The sequence below is a fragment of the Apodemus sylvaticus genome, chromosome 7 (genome assembly GCF_947179515.1).
Source record: "Apodemus sylvaticus chromosome 7, mApoSyl1.1, whole genome shotgun sequence".
Lineage (NCBI taxonomy): Eukaryota > Metazoa > Chordata > Mammalia > Rodentia > Muridae > Apodemus > Apodemus sylvaticus.
This window is the reverse complement of record NC_067478.1, coordinates 72,957,697-72,977,752: the sequence shown is the minus strand read 5'-3', so window position 1 is coordinate 72,977,752 and position 20,056 is coordinate 72,957,697. Positions and strand designations below refer to the sequence as shown.

The window sequence follows — 20,056 nt, the reverse complement described above, 5'->3', positions numbered from 1 at the left end:
CTACATTTATATATTCTATGATATTTATATATTTATATAAATATAGATATAGAGATTTATCTTTATATTTTATAGATATATATTTATATATTTATATAAATATAGATCTATATTTATATAAATATAGCTATATATAGATAGGTGGAGTGTGAGAAAGTAGGTATTCTTGCACAAAATTAAAAATTTTTTGTAGTTGGGTGTAGTAGTGCATGCCTTTAATCCTAGTACTCTGGAGGCAGAGGCAGGTGGCTCTCCGAGTTCAAGACTAGCCTGTTCTACAGAGCACGTTCCAGGACAACCAGGACTACACAGAGAAACCCTATCTTGAGAAGTCTTTTGTAGTAGTGGGGCGTGGTGGTGCACGCCTGTAATCCCAGCACTTGAGAGGCAGAAGCAGGTGGATTTCTGAGTTCAAGGCCAGCCTGGTCTACAGAATGAGTTCCAGGACAGCCAGGGCTATACAGAGAAACCCTGTTTTGAAAAGAAACCTTTTGTACTGGAAGCATCTTTTACTGAGAAACAATTGCTAAGTACCTATCAAAACCCACTCACATTTTATTTTTTAAAGATTTATTTTATGTATATGAGTACATTGTAGCTGTCTTCAGACACACTAGAAGAGGGCATCAGATCCCATTATAGATGGTTGTGAGCCACCATGTGGTTGCTGGGAATTGAACTCTGGACCTCTGGAAGAGTGGTCAGTGCTCTTAACTACTGAGCCATCTCTCCAGCCCCCACTCATATTTTAACTCTTCAGTTCTATAGCACACATAGCTATATAGCTACTGAGTCATTTAGGTCATTATTACAGATTTCCACACTCAGAACACACCACATCTTGAACATCAACACCTTGAAACATTTACAGGCACCTATTAGAGTTTCCACACACAACTGTGTATCTCCTGCACTGCAATCACTATACAACTCCAAAGCTTTTTCCTTCATTCTAATTGTACAGCTTTGTCATCAAACAAAGTTATTAAAAATGCACAGGCCAGAATTCCACTTGGAAGACTGCTCTATTTTATTGTTTTTGGCTAAACTAATGTGCCTGCATACACAATCACAATGTGGGACACATCCCTGCTAGATTACTACTATCCTGAGCCACAAAGTAAATCTCAGGATGGCAGAGACCATAGCAAATATGGAGCTAGGCTTTCTAATGAATCATTTCATTGCTGTTTGAATACCAGCAAAATAAACAACTGCTGTTTGCTGTGCATTTTAGAGACACATTCCAGTAAATATAGTAGTTTCTGCTCAAATATGCAAAGAGCAGGAAGGCCAAACAACTCACATTTAAAGTAGCAATTATGCTGGCTTTAATGTAACAATTTAAAGGTGTCTTAAAATACATTTGAGGCTAGAAGCCTATTTCAAGAAGTAAAAGCCTTGAAAAATACTCAGAAGCTGGGCTTGGTGGTGTATACCTTTAATCCCAGCACTTGAGAAGCAGAGACAGGTGGATCTCTGTGAGTTTGACACCAGCATGATCTACAAAGTGAGTTCAAGGACAGCCAGGCTGTTACACAGAGGAACCTTCTTGAAAAACAAAAAACAAACAAAACCAAATACACACACAATCAAAAACTGCTCAGACTAGATTTGACAGAAAAGTTTTAGAAATTGATTAGTGAGGGCACCATTCAAAAAAGAAAAAAATTACATTATAGGTGTCTTAGAGTTTTACTGCTGTGAACAGACACCATGACCAAGGACAACATTAGACTCCAAATGTAAACCCACATAACTTGTAAGATATACTGCATACACCCAAGAACCTAGGAATGTGGACATTTAGGCTGCATGGACGGTGTCTGTCCTTCTAACTTAATGGTTTTCCTATGGGGCTAAGAAATGAGGGTGTATGGTTGGCGGAAGGCAATTCAGTAAGCAATGAAGCAAGCACTAGATACTTTTACCAACAAAGATTGTTTCCACTGGCAGAGGAGGGAGAGCAGATGCCAACAATGGACAGCATACCCCGTGTCTGCCCAGTGATGCCCAGGGCTTCTGTTTTGCATGATAGTATGTCTAAATTAACTAAGTCCACAAATACAGAGAAGGCTAGAGCCTCAATTCTCTTACTGGGACATCTTTTCTATAAAGCAATACTGGGACATCTTTTCTATAAAGCAATAAAACTGTTCCTTCTAGAAGAGTCTAGTATTAAAGGTCTTTGTGTATGTGAGAGACAGACAGACAAAGAGAAAAACAATCTCTCTCTCTCTCTCTCTCTCTCTCTCTCTCTCTCTCTCTCTCTCTCTCTCTCTCTCTCTCTCTCTCTCTCTCTCTCTCTCTCTCTCTCTCTCTCTCTCTCCACGGAATCAGGCACAGCATGTGCACCTGTTATGCCAGATAGGCTGAGACTACTTAAGCCCAGAAGTTTGGAGCCAGCCTAGATAATTTATCAAGTGACCACAACAAAATAAACAAATGTAAGCATTACAAGTAAGAGGGAACCAACATGGTGGCACTTAACCACCTATACCTCCAGTCCCAGGGGATCCAGGCCCTCTTCTGGTTCCCACTGGTACCAAGCATGCACATGGTACCCAGACATCCACACAGGCAAAACACTCATATATATAAAATAAGGTGAAACAGAAATAATTTTTAAAAAATTACAAGTAAGGATTTGAAATATATAGTTCAGTGGGAGTGCACTTGTCTAGCAAACATTGGATTCTAGGTTTGATTTCCAGCACAGCAAAAATAAATTTAAAAAGTAAAAACAAAAAGCAGAAAGTGAAACAGTATACAAAAAACGCTCAAGTGAAAGTTTTCTACTTCCAAACTGAAATATACCAGTATTTTAAAGAGGTCTGCAGAGTTCTGTCAAAATACCTTCTGGGGAATACCCCCCACTGTGATGGTTTGTATATGCTTGGCACTATTTGGAGGTGTGGCCTTGTTGGAGTCTACATGTCTCTGTTGGCATGGGCTTAAGACCCTCATCCTAGATGTACAAGTCAGTCTTCTGCTAGCAGCCTTTGGAACGAGAGGTAGAAGCCCCAGCTCCTCCAGCCCCACGGCTGCCTGGACGCTGTCTGTCATGCTCCTGCCTTGATGGTAATGGACTGAACCTCTGACCTGTAAGCCAGTCCTAATTAAATGTTGTCCTTGTAAGAGTTGACTTGGTCATGGTGTCTGTTCACAGCAGTAAAACCCTAAGACACCTATAATGTAATTTTTTTTTCTTTTTTGAATGGTACCCTCACTAGTCAATTCAGGAAAAAAAGGTAAAGAGCCCCCTCACACAATCCCTCCCCATAAAGATCACTAGTTTCTTTAAAGTATTCTTTCTGGGTTTTTGGAAACTGATGTCTGGTACATGAAGATTTGCTCTGCTTAGTAGCTAAAACTATTACAGTTGACACAAGAGGACAAACTACCTCTGACAACAGCTCCTCCGCTAGCCCTGCTCACCTGAATAGCTGCGAAGGCCAGTGCTGCCCAGATCACATGCATCAGGATTTCTTGTAGCTTCTTCACAACAAGAGCCTCACAGCCCTGGAACACACACAGCCCCATTAGACTTGTTTTTAAAGAGAAAGTTGCAGACACAGATTCACTGGCAACAATGGAAATGAGAAATAATAAAGCAATTTATACACACAATTAAAACAAAAGACAACATATTAAAAAGACTGAAAAAGTCTGGGCAGTGACTAGAAAGTGAAAACCAGGTCAAACTCACCTCAGCGTAGAGGTCGGAGGGGTTAGCCAGGCTGCCATTACAGCTTCTGGCAGTCTCTCTGCAGCAGCTAAGAGGAACACTCTGGTTTTTTGTTTCTTTGAACCAATCTGTATTTTCCCAGTCTGAATAGTTATGAATTCCACAACAGTGCAACTGGATAAGAGAGAGATTCCTTAGGTAACGCAGGTGTCTGTTGAGCTCCATGCAGTACAGAACTTTGACAAGCTACTCCACGTCAGTGATCCGCAGCAGAGCTTTCTACAGTGAGGAGCACACATCTGTGCAGGCCAGCAGGTAACACTAGCCACACTAGGGACGAGCTAAACACTTAAAGCCTGGTTAGTGTGCCTGAAGAACTGAATTTTCAAATTCAATTTAAATACCATTAAAGTTCTAGGATCTATACTTGAAAAGTACATCACCTAAAAGAGGTAGTTTCTTAACCACTGAGCTTCTCAGACCCCATACACTCATATCTCACATGTTTAATATTCAGCTGAATTAAATATCATTTCCAATGGCAAAATGCGTAATAAATTTTGTTTGAAATGTGTGTGACTTACTTCAAGAAAATAAAGCAAAAAGAGTTGATATAAGACTGAAAAAGCAATAAATGTGGAGGCAGGGCTGCGGACACACTCTTACAGCTGTGGAGTTCATGCTGGCTGTGCAGGTCCACACAGCCCACATCCCAGGAGCTAGTGTCAGTGTGTGAACAGCACCAGGGAAGCTCACCTGTCTCTGCACATAGTCAATGGCACGGCTGGCAGCGTCGGAGTTGGTTCCGTTGTAGGTCTTATACACTTTCTGAATGCTGCGGTCAACCTCATTCTCCACCTGAGAGTGGAGAATCAAAAGGAAGGAGTGCATCCCTCAAACCACTGTTCACGAACACCAGTGAAGGCACATTTGAAAGTTGCCAGTGTATTCTGTACACTTGCAGTAAGAAAAAGACTTCCTGCTCCACTTAAGAGTCAAACTAGCAGCAAACAGTTCAGATCTATTACACCACACAGCCTAACAGCCTTCAAAGACTACGCAAAGGAATCTAGCATAACAAGCCACTCAAAAGGGACAAGCATCTGTGCACTGGGCAGATGTCCCACATGTAGCTATCAAATGTCTACAAAAAAAAAAAAAGATCTGTCCTCAGCTTTGGCTAATTGAGAAAGGTTTTATAAATAAGTGCCAATTAATCTTAGGTGTATTAAAGCAGCAGTGTCACTGGAATAAGACAATAAAATGCTGACTTTGGTCAAATGAACCTGTTTTACTTTACCTGGAAAGCTTAAGCCAGCTTTCAAAGCACTGGGCAAGGCACTGTGGACAACATACCTTTGCTCTGTACACATATCCCAAAACCACAACAACCACTTCTGTGACGAAAACCAAGAGCAGGATGAAGACAAACTGTAAAGAAACATGAGAAATTAAGAAAATTTTAAAAAGTTCTAAATATTCTCTTCATTTAAAAAAAAAAACAACAAACCTATGGGACAACCTCTAGAAGTTTCAGGCATGTGTTAGTAACTGGTGTAGTTATAAGAGCCAAGACACCCACATCTACAGAACTTCGTCCCAGTTCAAGATAGAAGAGCAGATAACAGCCTGGAGTCTGATGCGTGGAGAGTGAAGTGTTGTTAGCTTACCGTGGCGAGGCCACAGCGGCTCTCCCGGATCGTAGCACAGCAGCCGATCAGGCCAATGATGAAAAGCAAGGCTCCCACAGCTATGATCACCACGGCAGGGAAGAGCGTGTACACATCCTCAAAGAAGTGGTCATAGTCGTCGTAAGTGATGAAGACATAGGCTCCCACATAGCAGAGGATGCCAGCCGCCCCCTGTATGAGCAGGTGAAGACACTGTCTGAGTCCCAACAGCGCAGTGCCTACTCTTTCTTAGGTTAGGCTGAATTTCTACTCTTGTTGCCTCCACTTTCAAGAGTAGGACTACAGTGGGCACTGCCACCCATCTCAGCTTAGGTGGTGCTGGGATCTATCCCAGGACGTGCTCATATTATACACACATTCTACCAACTGAGCTTGTCTTCAACTCGGGGGGTTGTTAATTCCCATCACTCTTAAATCAGTAAAGCTAGAACATTCCTGATTCATTATTAACTCTTTGGACACTCAGGAGTCATGGGTGCAGAAAGTCTTACTCCAGTTCCTGGTCCCTTCCTTCTCCAAGGCCCTGCACACATTCTCTCACCTTTGGTTTCGCTAGCATTAGGCCCCAGCTCTGTGCTCAGATACTGCATACAGACAGACAGACACACACAGATACACACACACACACACACACACACACACACACACACACACACAGTTCCAGGCTACACTAAACTGTTTGCTCTAAGGAATAGAACTCACAGTGCTTTGACACAAGTGTGATTACTTTATCTTTGAAAACTTAAATATAAATCTTCAAGCTAGCACATAGCTCCCACAGAAACATTAACAACTGATCAATTCTCTAAACCTAAAAACTCAGTCTGAGGCTGGGAAGTTCAGTGCCGCAACACCACAGACCTATCACAGCACAGCAGCTCAATCACATCTGGAGAAGGTGGCTCTGGTAACCTCATTTATACACGAACACATGCACACTCACTTGGTTTGTTTTTTGAGACAGGGTTTCTCTGTGTAGCCCTGGCTGTCCTGGAACTTGTTCTGTAGACCAAGCTGGCCTCAAACTGAAATCCCCCTGCCTCTGCCTCCCAGGTGCTGTTAAAGGTGCTGTTAAAGGTGGGGTTAAAGGTGTACGCCATCAGTGTCCAGCTCACACACGATTGTTTTTTAAATGTGCAGAAACTTCAAGCAGTGCTCTAAGTATTGCCTACCCACCACCCTTATTTGTGCCCTCAAACTATTCTTCAGAATTGAATACACTAATTAAGAATAATAAAAATGAGAATGAAGGAGATGTTCTTCACATCCCCTCTCTCCTTCATTCTCTTCTCTTCCCTGGCCTCTCATCATGGAGTCGTTAGCTCAGGGTGCTGCTGTCACGCTTCACTTCTGCCGGAAGTCCCAGCTAACTGGCACTCACTACCCCATGGCACCTTCCGGAAGTACTTGTCTTAACCTGGTCAACCCTCCCTGACTCTCCTCTTATCCCTAAATATATTCTTTATGATAGTTACTGTTAAAAATATGAACAGGGCAAGGCCTAACTTGCATAAAATGAGGATTATGAAAATGTTAATGGTCTACACGGTTTTGTCTGCTTTGCATTCTGAAGGCTTCACCCTCACACACTTCAAACATAACACTGACACCTACACCCCTCTCACCTATACCCCTCTCACTTCTCCACACCTCGGCCGCTGCCTTACTAATCAGAGGCAGCTTAAGGATCACCGCTTCCTCACAGAAGCTAGGCTTCTTTTCCTTTTAAATAAACCCTCTGCATCTTAACTGGTTTTTGATAAGGATTTTTCTTTTTTAAAGATTTATTTTATGTATCTGAGTGCTCTACCTGGGGTGTGTCACTGTGAGATGAGCAAAAAGATGACCTCTAACAGTCTGGAAGTGTATGGAGTCCGTAACAATGAATGCTCTTTTAAAACATTTTCTTAACTACATTTATGTTATATAGTCACAAACATACATATATAATGCATTTTACTAAAACAAATAATTCAGTCTTCAAACTGAATTAAATCTTAAACATGAATTAATTGTGTCTATTGCTTTCATTAGGCAAACTTTACACAAGAACCAATCCTTTAGAGTTATTTCTTAAAAGGCTTGGAGGAAGGGGTGCAGGTGTCGTAGCACATGCTTTTAAGCCCAGAATTCAGGAGGCTGAGGCAGGTAGACTTCTATGAGCTCAAGGCCTGCCTAGTCCACACAGTACTTCAAGGTACGAGAGGGCTACAGTGAGAACCTGTCTCAAAAAGAGAGGGTAGGGGGCTGAGTGATAAATGTGGCAAACATTTCAAAAATAAAACCAAAAAAGTTTAAAAGACCTAAGTACAGTTCCAAGCACCCACATCTCCAAGGGATCCAACAGCCTTCTCTGGACTCGGCAGGCCCCTGGACTTGTGCACATACACATCCATCCTACACACACACACACACACACACACACACACACACACACGCACGCACACAATTTACAAAAAAAATGAATATTGTTCAAAATAAATTCACTAGAGAAATGTGTACTGCATTTCCAGAGGATGACAAGTTTGGTTCTGACAAGTGTAGTATCCACACTGGGTAGCTCAAAACTTTCCATAACTCCTTTTTCTGTTCTGGGCAATCTAGTACCCTCTTCTGGTCTCTACAGGCAACTGCGTCCACACAAGGACACACCCACACACGTGTATATAATTAAAATAAATCCCTTAAAATTAATTCAACTTTTTAAAAGTTTATATTTAAGCATAGTGAACTAACAGATTGTGTCACTGGGCCCAGCTAGTAAATCAAGTTTTAGCCTAGATAAATCTGAATAAAAAAAATGTAACAAGAAGATAATGATATTCCAAAGTTAATATAAATAAAGTTTAGGGTGTACTGAGGAACCACTTGCATTTTAGAAATAAAATGATGAGTTTTCATCCTAAAGAGGTTTCTGTGAAACTCCCACTTAGTATGCCTGGGGACAGGCCAAGTGACATGTCTCTCAGGCTCCTCTCTGACCAGAGTGACGTACCATCTAAAACTAAGTTTGAGATCACAGCAGAGCAAATCAAAATGCAAGAAAGCCAAGGGGAGGAAAGGTATGAGATCCCACTCGTAAATACTGCTTACTGTTTGAAAGATGACAGATTATTCAGTCCATGCTGCAAACCATTCAACAGGTGGTTCTCACAGGAGAGAATATAATAGTGTCTATTCCTCAACATCGGTAGGAAGTAAGGTAGCAGTTAGTCACGCCAAGCGAGCGCTGCATCACTGCTGACAGGACCGCATAAACTGCAATGCTGGTCGCTTCTAAATGACTTTTGAAAATAGAGAGTAATTGCTCATTTCAAGCAGTGGCTGAGTAACAACCGAAATAATTTTAAGTACCTGCCTTAATGACAATCAGAAGAGCTAAACAAACAAGGTAAATAATTTGCATAGTCAGTTGCAGAAGCACTGTAATTCCTCTGGTGATGGGAAGTCTGTAGTCACTTTGACCTTTTTTTTGTTTTGTTTTTTTAAGATTTATTATGTATGTGAGTACACTGTTGCTCTCTTCAGACACACCAGAAGAGATGGTTGTGAGCCACCATGTGGGAACTGAACTCAGGACCTCTGGAAGAGAAGTCACTGCTCTTAACCACTGAACCATCTCTCCAGTCCCCTCACTTTGACTCTTAAGCAGAGTTACATTACTTAAAAAGCAACAGAAAATTAAAAGGGGAGCATGGTCAAATCCTGTTTGCAGGACAATGATGAGATTGGATCAGGACTTTGCCAACAAAGCAGCTACAGAGGCGGAGAGGATGGAGGAGGGGAGGGAGGAGGGGAGGGAGGAGGGGGGGAGGGAGGAGGGAAAGGAGGAGGGTGCAGCAGCAGGCAGAGCAAGGTGGAACTTAGAAGCTGCTGAGTCGTCACAGCTGAGAGGATCTGGGACTATAAGGAGGATCTGTGCCAGGGCAGTGTACTAAAAATAACCATCCTTTTTGCAAAGAAGTTAAGGGAAATTTAGGGGAAAGGCTGAGGTTTTGAAAACAAAAATCATTCTTTCAATTTGCCCACGTTTTAAATTAAGTCATGGAAGTTTAAAGCTTTAGGCAGGCCAGTGTTTTTCTATTAACTGAACTGCTCCTTTATAAACTGAGCTACTGCTTAGTTGGTGTGATTCTTTTTTTTTTTTTCCGGTTTTTCGAGACAGGGTTTCTCTGTCCCTGGCTGTTCTGGAACTCACTCTGTAGACCAGGCTGGCCTCAAACTCAGAAATTCACCTGCCTCTGCCTCCCAAGTGCTGGGATTAAAGGCGTGCACCACCACTGCCCGGCTACTGCTTAGTTTCAAAAACATGACATCATTTGTTTTTTTAGTCTTTCTCTACATCTGCGCAGATGTGAATGTGTTCAAGTAAGAAGTTTAGTTCTTATATAACACTGCTGTCTGGATGTTTACAAACTAAGTTTGTTAGTTTTCCTTTGTCTGGGGGAAGGGTAACTCCTCTATGGGGCATGGAGGAGAGCAAGGGCAGGGAAATCCTAAAACCCACACAATTAGTTCCTTCTTTTTCATCAAGCACTCTGAAACCTGCCTCTGGAAACATGCTGTAGGACACGTCACTGTGGGTATGGTCTACCAAGAAAGATCAGAATCATGTCTATAACTAGCAAAAATGGAGACCAACTCAACTTCACCTCAAAGCCCAGAGCCTAATAATTCTGTGTCCCTGCTTAAACTGTTCTTTCAGAGTGACTTTTGCCTCAAAGAACCAATTGGCAAAGAATAGGAATTTGGGAGGAAGAAATACTGGTTATTTCTTTATCCACACAGCAGTGTTATATAATGGTTCAAGAGAAAAACTGGTTAGAAACTGCTATGTACTCTAAACACTATAGAAAGCAGAAGTTCAAAGCAGAGGAGAATCAGAAACATTCAATACCCCCCCTCCCCCCCGCAACACACACACACACACACTCTTTAAGAATTCTGAGTTTGTATAGCCATATTAGATTTGTATATACCCCACTACTTTCCTACAAGGAATGTATTGGCAATTCTATACAATTTGTTTCCAGAAGAAACTTTCCCAAAACTTTTAACTCTTGCCATTAAGATTACCTAAGAAATCATAAATCTTTGTGTTTTAATCAGTCTTATTACTCTGATAAAAAGGCTTGTGTCACTAAGCACAATTTACCCATTTACTAAGTCTCAGCAGACATATTTCACTTACTTTCTTACCATCTTTCCCAGAACAACCAGGAAAAGACTACCCCAGAGACCTGCAACCCTCTCTGAGAAATCGAGGCCGCCTCTGCACAAGACCTTGTGAAGCTACTGAAATAATGACATTTTCTATTTGACAAGTTGGTCTGTAATGAAGTAAAGCAGGATTCAACTTATACCAGAGGGAGTATAGAGGGTAAAAATGTATCTTTCTGAAAACCAATTGGAACACATATCAACCTTAGCATTTATACCTAGTAACACTTCCAGAAATCTGTAAGAACATAAGATGGAAACAAAGATTTGTACATTTGTCAAACCAACACCACAAAAAGGTAATAGCAAAAGCAAAAATCCAAACTTAAGAGGAGAGCTTGCACTGTAGCCTAGAAACACTGTGAGTCTATAACTTAGTATATTTATAATGGGGAAAAACTACACATCTTAGTGCAAAAACATTTTAAAGAAAAACTATTCTGAGTGATGCAATTGTGTTTAGTTATTTCCAATATATTTAAGTTTTCATATATACACATATTCATACACACTTGCAAAATACATTTCAAATTATGTGTGAAATTAAGACTATATTGTGTGGGTTTTTTCCAGATTAATTCCTAGATCTGTCTGCCCTTAAACACATAAAACAGGTCTTTCAATCTCACATTTTCAGTGCCTGTCAATTGCTTCCATTTATTGCTATTTTTAGGTTTAGCTTTGATTCATCCTTTAGATATTTTCTGATGAATACTTCTTTATCATATTACTAAAAAGAAAACTTTGTCAAAGCCTGCTTGAAGTGTCAATAAGCTACTTTAGCAATCAGTATCACTGACACAATTGCCATTATTCTCAAATATATTAATCCTTTTAAGCTGTTACCTTGATGACATTACAAAAGCCATTATCTTCAATTCTACTGAATTTTTACTTTTCATTTGGTCTTTTATATTTATTGTTGATCCAATTAATCCAGTATATGCCTACCGACAGCTGAAAGCCCCAAGTTTCAGACCGCAATGAAACTGGAGACGGACTAATCGCTGCAGGCTAACGACGGCAAAAGAGTGGAAACTGGCATTTTCAGACCCACAGGCTCCAAGGGCCAGCTGCAAATCATGGAGTTCAACTTGTGTTTTGAGACTCCCAGCTGATGCATCTCATTCTAACTGTATAAAAAGTCAGTTATCACTTTGGGAGTCTGGAGTGCTTAAGCTTTATCACATTAGGGTCTAGCTATGTGTCCACATCAGGAGCAGCAACAATGTAAACTACACAGTGTGGACCACAGTCTTCTTCAAGTAAAAGTGAATACATAAACACAAAAATGTTCTCACCTACTGACTGATAAACTACTTAAAAGGAGATGAGGGAGGAGGGGGAGCAGAAAGAAAAGATTTTTTTTTCAAGCTAAATACTAACTTACAATGAGAAATTGACAATTTATAGTTCTGAATTAATTATGTCTGATAACCATTAAGATCACATTTCTAAAGAAAGACCTACCCATGGATATAAATGGGTGCCCAGAGATAGGAAATTCAGTTATGACTCCCTCCACTCTCTCCATTAGCTGAGCAGCACAGACAGTGTTTTTGTCTTTCTGAGGCAGGTAGAGCAGCTAATACACAACTGCTTTCTGACTACACAATTCTTACGCTGTACCCATTTGGTGCCAAAAAAACCTTATGGAATTTTCTGGGGAAACAAAACAAAACAGAAACACTACCTAGAATTAGATTTTATGGCATAAAATTCATTAAAATACTTCAAAGAACAAGAAGTAGTCTAAGAGATAAAACTTTTGTTGTTTTTTAATTTATTTTTTATTTTTATTTATTCATACAGGGTGTCTCTGTGTAGCCCTGGCTACCAGGCTGGCCTTGAACTCAGAGATCCACATGTCTCTGCCTCCCAAGTGCTGAGATGAAAGGCATATACTACCATCACCCAGTTCTAAAAAGATAACTATTCTAAGAGATGGAACACTCCCTCAAACTGTGATCAGAGACTCCTAAGAGCTCTAAATTCTACCTAAATCATTGGTTTTCAACCTGAGGATCACAACCACTTTGGGGGAGTCACAAACCAGATAGCCTGCATAACAGATACTCATATTACAATTCATAATAGCAGCAAAATACAGTTATGAAGTAGTAACAAACTTAATTCTACGGTGACGGTGACCACACCGTGGGGAACTGTACTAGAGGGCTGCAGCCCTGGGGAGGTTGAGCCCCATTGCCCTAAATGATTGCTCACGCCTGGCCAAAAACCCAGTGGGTCAGAAAGCCTTTCATGTCAACACAAACAAAAAAGTAGAAGAGGATGAGCATAGAGCACACACCTTTAATCCCACCACTAGAAAGGCAGAGGCAGGTAGATTTCTAACTTCAAGATCAGCTTGGTCTACAGAGTGAGTTCCAAGATAACCAGGGTTGCACACAGAGAAACTCTATCTTGAAAAAACAGAAAAAGCGTTATGCTCCATGATTTGCTTCCTGACAAAATTAAACTTCTTTCCTTAACAAACCAAAAACCTATTTTAATAAACAACTTGTTGGTTGAATTGTGTTACAATAACAATCTTTTTAGAGCAGTCACACAGACAGGATGAGCACAGGAAACAGAAATGCACATCAGGATCTTAACATACCCATTTACATTACCTACACAGACACAGGAAATGGCAGAAAACACAATGGGTAAATAATCAAGGTGCTTTGTGACAAGACTGGAAAATATTTTTCTCTTATAAACTTTTTATTTTAAAATTATCTATTTTTATTTTATGTGCAGGTTATTTTGTCTGCATGTATGTCTACGTACCATATGCATGCCTGGTGCCCAGAGGTTAGAAAAGGTCAGTAGAGATATAGAGATATAGTGATGGTTTCAATGCACCATCAGGGTCCTTTACAAGAACAACTGCTCTTAACTGCTGAGCCATCTCTGCAGTCCCTTTCCCTACTTGTTCTTAGCTAAGAGCACCTAAGAGCACTGAAATATAACCCATCTGCCCTTACTTAGGAATTTGAACATGCCAAGTATACCCTGGCTTTATGACCTAGCTACCCCTTCAGTACTGAATTCCCTTACCTCTCTTACAATCGCCCCCAAACTGGCTTCTTCTGTTCCACCCTGAACAGTACTTCTTCAGAGACTGCCAACCTCAGTCAGTCACCAAGTCACAGCCACACCCTGGCTTAACTTGCTGGTACTTTTATTACTTGTCTTGCTCCTTTTGAAAGTTCTGTAAAAACTTTTTTGTAAGAACAGGTGTGCAAATGTTCATATTTACTTAACAAAACAATTCTCCTTCGTTATATACATTCACACAGAAAAAATGCATTATTTTAAAAACCGGGAGACATTTTATATAGCTTCCAGTCTCTCTATACAGAGGTTATTTCCTAGGTTATTACCTAGCACAGGCACTGGACACTCTGGCTGGGCTTCTCCCTAGGCCACAAGCTGTTGTGGTGTTACGATTCCTTCTCATCACAGTTGAAACACAACAAACAGAACACTCAAGCTTAGCAAGTCTACAAGCATGGGTAAAGTTTTCTCTTACAGCCCCTGTAAAGCCTAACAAAGATGTGCATGGTAAATCTAGACTCCTACCTGACCTCTATACAAAGGTGTCAATTACACTGGGATAGCCTCAAACGTAGTCTCTCACCTCACACCCATGTACCCTTTAATGAAGGCTAATGAATCAAGCACTACTACTCTTAGATTAAAAGCTGCACTGCTCCATATAACAGAACATTCTGAATTGGAGACACTGGCTGGTCTCCTAACACCTGAGTTCAATTCCCAGCACCAACAATACAGCTCCCAACTGTCCTGAACTCCTGTTCCAAGGGAGCTGACACCTTCTTCTGGCCTCCATGGATATCCTTCACAGAAGTGGTACAGACATACGTGCAGGCAAAACACCCATACACATAACATTTTAAATGTTTAAAACGTTTTTAAAGTGCTGAGTTGTCATTAAAAAAGAAAAGCCCTTGTCCAAAACTATCATTCAAACTATAACCACTAATATCCTAGGAATTTGCTGAAGAAGAGAATTTTAGAAATAGCCACCAAGACTGACTACCTGTATTCTATTCTTGGGCCCACATGGTAGGAGAGACCTCCTTGCAAGCCGTCCTCTCAACCACACATACATGCTGTGGAATGTACATGTGTTACTGCATGCATGCTCACACAGAAGAAAAAAGCAACGGTCTCTCTTTTAAGAGATACACTGTACAAACTACACTAAATCTACATTAACAGTTTTGCAGTCAGATTATTGAAAGCCCGTGTACTGGCAAGACTGTATTTCCATATCACAAGCCACTGGACAGACTGCCAAAGGAACCAGTATATCAAGATATAAGGCTCTGCCAAAGCAATTAAACTTTAGCACTTAACAAGGATCAGCCAGTACCAGTAGTCAGATTCAGAATGGGCAAGCTGCCCAGAGGAATCTAACTGGACCAACTTGACGTGCTCGGCCTGCACAGAGGATCCTCATCCTTCCAGTTACACACTTCTAGGTTTATAAGGAGGGAGGGGCCACCTTTAAGAACACACTCAATACAAACTGAAGAATGTATTCCAATTTCTCAAGACAAATCTGTTAACAATTCAATGCACTTCCTCCTTGACTTAAACTCTTCAGCAAGTGAGCAGTCTGGTTTAAGTGTGGGTAAAGTTTCTAAACATTAGTGTGAAAGTCAGTATATTTTAGAGAGAAGAGCCTCTAATATGGCCTGGCAACTGTCAGCTCCAAGCCCTTTCCAAGTCTCTTGAAGGCACCACGTCCTCTAACACCACAGGTGCTAGCAATGGGACAAGCTGGGTTTGAACACCGGTGCTGTCACTTCTTGAGTGTGCTGTCTTTAACTCCCTAAGCTCGGCTGTCCCTCACCAGCTTCTTCAAACTACACTCACCTAAGTTATCCCAATAACCAGCAAGCAGAAAGCACTCAATGGTTGTTAGTACTGTCAGATTCCAAGAGTTGAGTTTGCCTACACGCTAATAACGTCAGGAGACAGGCTAAAATACTGCTGTCTCCGTCATACTGCACTGTATTTTCCCCCATTTTCTGCTTAACTTCCCTCTCAACACTCACAAAAGTTTTACTGTTACAAACTCAGATAAAAGGTATACTGTATGAACAATATGATATAGGCCTCAGCAAAAACTGAGAAATTCACAACATAACTTTCACTGGAGTGAATATATTTATACATTTTCCAAAGATTCATAAACAATCTTTCAGAATTAAGACTTAGCTGATATATATTATATATATATATAATATATATATATATATATATATATATAATTTTTATTATTTAAAGAAAACCACTCCTGTATTTCCAGCATTTTCTCAGACTAACACACATAGGCTCTGAGTGTGAACCGCCTAGAGTTCACCTAATAAATATTCTTCAAAACCAAACAGTTAATGCCATAAACCCACAAGGAACTATTATGAATACAAATATCCACCTCAAGCCAGACATGGTGGCACACACCTGATTAGCACTTAGGTGGCAGCGGCAGATGGATTTCTGTGAGTTGGGCACCAGCCTGGTCTACATAGTGAGTTCTAGGGCAACTAGAGCCACAGAATAAGGCCTTAGGAAGGAAGGAAGGAAGGAAGGAAGGAAGGAAGGAAGGAAGGAAGGAAGGAAGGAAGGAAGGAAGAAAGGAAGGAAGGAAGGAAGAGGAAAGAAAGAAAAAACAAAGTTTCTGTCTCTTGAGGGTCTCATTAGCTACTAAGTGTTTTTTCATTTGGGGAATCTCTGAAAATATAGTTTTCCTTTTATATAACAGGCATGCATGTAATTTAAAGTATGAGGAACATCTGTTCTAAATGGGAAATGAAATTTCAGGAATCCCAATGCCACACAGGTGATTTCATGTAGTTCAGTCTGAGGCCAATCACAAAGTCTCCAGCACAGATAACCACAAGTGCCTCGTTATCCAGAACACCCTTTTAAGCTACCAGCAGTTGGGACATGAAAGGTTTCATTCTTTGTTAGAGGCAAGAGGAATGGGAAGACTTTCCAGACTAGATGTGCATACTTTCCGAGCCAGAAGCTGAGTCCATATTTTCCTAGACAGGAGTTGAGTGGGAACTGGTGGGGGTGGGTGATGATACACTAAAGTATGCCCAATGGAATTGTTAAAAGAATATCCTGGGTACTGTGGACAGAGAAAACTGCCCAGGGCAAATGTTTATAATAAAGCTGGGAAAAAGGAAACTTGATCCAGCCTGAGGACCTGAACACCAGTTGTGTGCCCATAACTAATAATTTACCAGAAAACATCCAACAGTAGTGTGTGGGTTATACTGCAGTACACTACCAGACTTTTGGAGTACCAAAGTAAAGAGGTTGAACTGTTCTAATGTTAAGCTGTTTTGTGTTATTTTTTTAAAGAAACAAAAAAGGATGCGTTGGAGAGTATATTTAATTTTTTTTTTTCTGGTGCAAAGTCCAGAAGGATTCAAGACGGAGGAGAAGGCCAAAGAACAACAGGTTAGTACAAAGTTCCTGGTGAGATAAGGACCTGACTCAAGTCAGGACGGTTATAAGCACTTTCTCTGGGGTCGAGTTTCAAGAGCCCCTCCAAAAATGCAACCTTTTATAGAAGTGAATTCGTTGCTTTAAAAATCTCGAAGCAGCTGATACATTTAAAAGGCTTTATAACCTCAGGCTGCCCATGCCCACGATAGCGATTTTCTGGATCAAAGAAATGCTCTGCTGTTTCAGGCTGAATCCTTTCCGTTTTCTGGGCTGGTTACCAGCCAACCAACTCTATACAAGGAGCTCTAAGCCGAAATTCCTGGCCCGGGACTCGACCGGCGTCCCCGCGAAGCTGCTACAGGACCTGGAGACAGCCACTGGCTCTGCGAGGACAAAGACGGCGGACCCGACTCACTGGGGAGTGTCCCATTTCGGGCCTGGCATCCCGACAGACTCAGCCCTGAGAACAGAGCGCCCCGCAGGCTCACGCCGCGGCGACCCGCGTAACCCTGGCACCATGCCAGCGGACCGGAGCCCCCGAGACCTCCGGTCTGCACCGTCCCGGCCTCCGCTGGGCCCTGGAAGGACCCCACCAAGGGCTCCGAGGCCGCAGGGCCCGGGCGACCCCTCGGCGGGCTCCCGCGCCGTCCTGGTCCCCACGCGCCGCACAGAGGCCTCCCCCGGCCCCGGCTGCCCGCCAGCTCACCCAGAAGATGAGGTTGAGGAAGACCAGCACGGTCTTGGAGGAGGTGATGCCGCATTGGCCCATGGTGCCGGCGGCCGGCGGAGGCCCGGCTGGGCGAGCGGAGCGGCGCTCTCCGAGCGAGGAGGCAATGGCGCCGGCGGCTCCGCTAAGTGCTGGGCCTGAGCCGCGTTCCCGCAGACCCCCGCGCCGCCCCAGCAAGCACCTCGCAGCTGCGTGCAGCCCGCCGCAGGCCCCCTAGGCCGTTCCCAGGCAACTAAGTCCCGCGTCTGCGGCCGCTTCAGCCAATCACCGCCGCGGAGAGCAAGGTGGCCGCGCCTCTTAAAGGAGCCGACGCCTCCGCGCCTGTTCTTCTGGCCTCTGACCGTCCTTGAGTGCAGAATCCTCCTTTTGGGAAATTCTGGTGGGACAAACACGTTCCCCTTTTTATCCAGTTGCCTTTACTAGAGCGCGATTGGCGAACCACAGAACTCTGTTCTTTTAGCTACTCTTCCCTAGAAAGGCTCACATCACATGGGGATTTTCGCGACTGCGTGATACCTAAACAGCACCCCATGTAAGTTGGGAAGAAATACGGTGGACCTCAATACCTGATTAGGAAGAATTTAGTACACCAGAAGCTCTGCTAGCTCTGATAAAAATCATCAGGAAAGGAGAAAACACTGGCGCACTAGCAAAGCAGAGATGGTTGGGCAAAGTTAGCCACCCTTTTAGCTCTATTCCGGGTAATACATCTTCGACTTTGATTTGCAGTTACAAATACATCTTCGTACATGTTGACATTTTGCGGTCTTCCCTTTAATCTTAAATGAATGGTAGCAATTAGCACCTAAAGAATAAAAACTGTGAGTGTGTGTGTGTGTGTGTGTGTGTGTGTGCGTGCACCCGCAAACATCCCACAGCACAGAAGTGAAGGTCAGAATACAACTTTGGGAGTCAGTTCTTTACTTCCACCATGTGAGCCCCGGGTCATCAGATTTGGTGGCAATGCCCCCTCCACAGCATGCATATTAGCTTCTTTTATTAGTTCATTCATGCCACCACCCCTGCCCCAGCTTCAGATGGTTGTCAGACTAATTTTATTGGTAGGGTAACAAAGGGTTAGAAAGGATTCCAAACTTGCCTATGGCCACACATAGAAGAGCGATCTAATGCAGAAGCCACACACACTACTTCTGCCACAGTCCTACACTCTCCCTGACTCAGAACCTCTTTACTTCTCCTCAAACATCTCCTTTTCCTGGTTCATCATCTTCTCTGGCGTTCACAGAAATACCCAAACACCTCAGCATCCTACTCATCCGCACCAAACAATGTCCATTTAGCAAACTTTTCCCAAGACCCACCCTGCACCTATTCTAGGTGATGGCATTCCATCATGAGAAAGAAGACAAATTCGTGTTCATGTGGGGCTTTCGTTCCAGTAGGGGAGGGTAGACCGTGAGCAAAGAGGCAAGCAGACATGAGATGCGGTGGATGGTTGGGTCAGACATAGAAAACTGTACCGAGTGACAGGTGCTGCTAAATCCATTCTCTGGGAGAGATATAAATAACATCTACCCCTCCTCCCCAGGTCCCAGTGATACACCAATGCTCACTAATATAAGACTGCCTTGAGGGCTGGAGAGATGGCTTATTGAGTAGGAGCACTGACTGCCCTTCCTAAGGTTCTGAGTTCAAATCCCAGCAACCATGTGGTGACTCACAACCATTTGTAATGGGATCTGATGGCTTCTTTTGGTGTGTCTAAAGACAGCTACAGTGTACTTAAATATAATAATAAATCTTTTTTTTTTAAAGAAAAAGACTTACTTGAGAACAAAGGGTGAGGAGTTATGAACAGCGGAATGGGTGACCTTAAAGCAGCCATTCCAAAAGGTCTCTACCCAGCATGGATAATGCCCCCCAACCCGCACTGAATAGATGGCACCCCCTCCTCTAGTCCTTCCCTAAGGCCACAGTTAAGGTGGAATTGCATACAACTGGTTGGGAAGAGTGACTGGCTGCTCAGGTTCGGGTCCTCTAGCCCTCCTCATTCTTTGAAGGAATGTCAGCTGTGAACAAGCCCAGCGTGATGATCTTTTGTAATAAGGCACAGCTGACCTGATAAAGATGGGGGAGTTTGGCTCAGAAGATAGTCCAGTATCACAGGAGGGCACACTCTGAGGAGAGCACTCCGGGGGAGGATCATATGAAGTGAGGAACAAACCGAGTGATCACTTGGAGAACAGCCCAGAGATAGAAATGGCCAGTGCA

At 42.5% G+C, this 20,056-nt stretch overlaps 1 protein-coding gene across 1 annotated transcript in view; it reads right to left on the bottom strand.

Moving 5' to 3' along the window:
• Tspan3 (tetraspanin 3) overlaps positions 1-18,054 on the bottom strand; it is a 28,231-nt gene extending 10,177 nt beyond the window's left edge. Inside the window, exons 1-6 of the mRNA XM_052188281.1 lie at positions 17,804-18,054; positions 5,359-5,550; positions 5,045-5,119; positions 4,445-4,546; positions 3,710-3,862; positions 3,439-3,522 (exon numbers count right to left, since the gene is read on the bottom strand). Of these exons, the coding sequence (XP_052044241.1) occupies positions 3,439-3,522; positions 3,710-3,862; positions 4,445-4,546; positions 5,045-5,119; positions 5,359-5,550; positions 17,804-17,866 (669 nt within the window). The 5' untranslated portion in view covers positions 17,867-18,054. The remainder of the gene's footprint in view (positions 1-3,438; positions 3,523-3,709; positions 3,863-4,444; positions 4,547-5,044; positions 5,120-5,358; positions 5,551-17,803) is intronic.
• Positions 18,055-20,056: the final 2,002 nt, after the last annotated feature.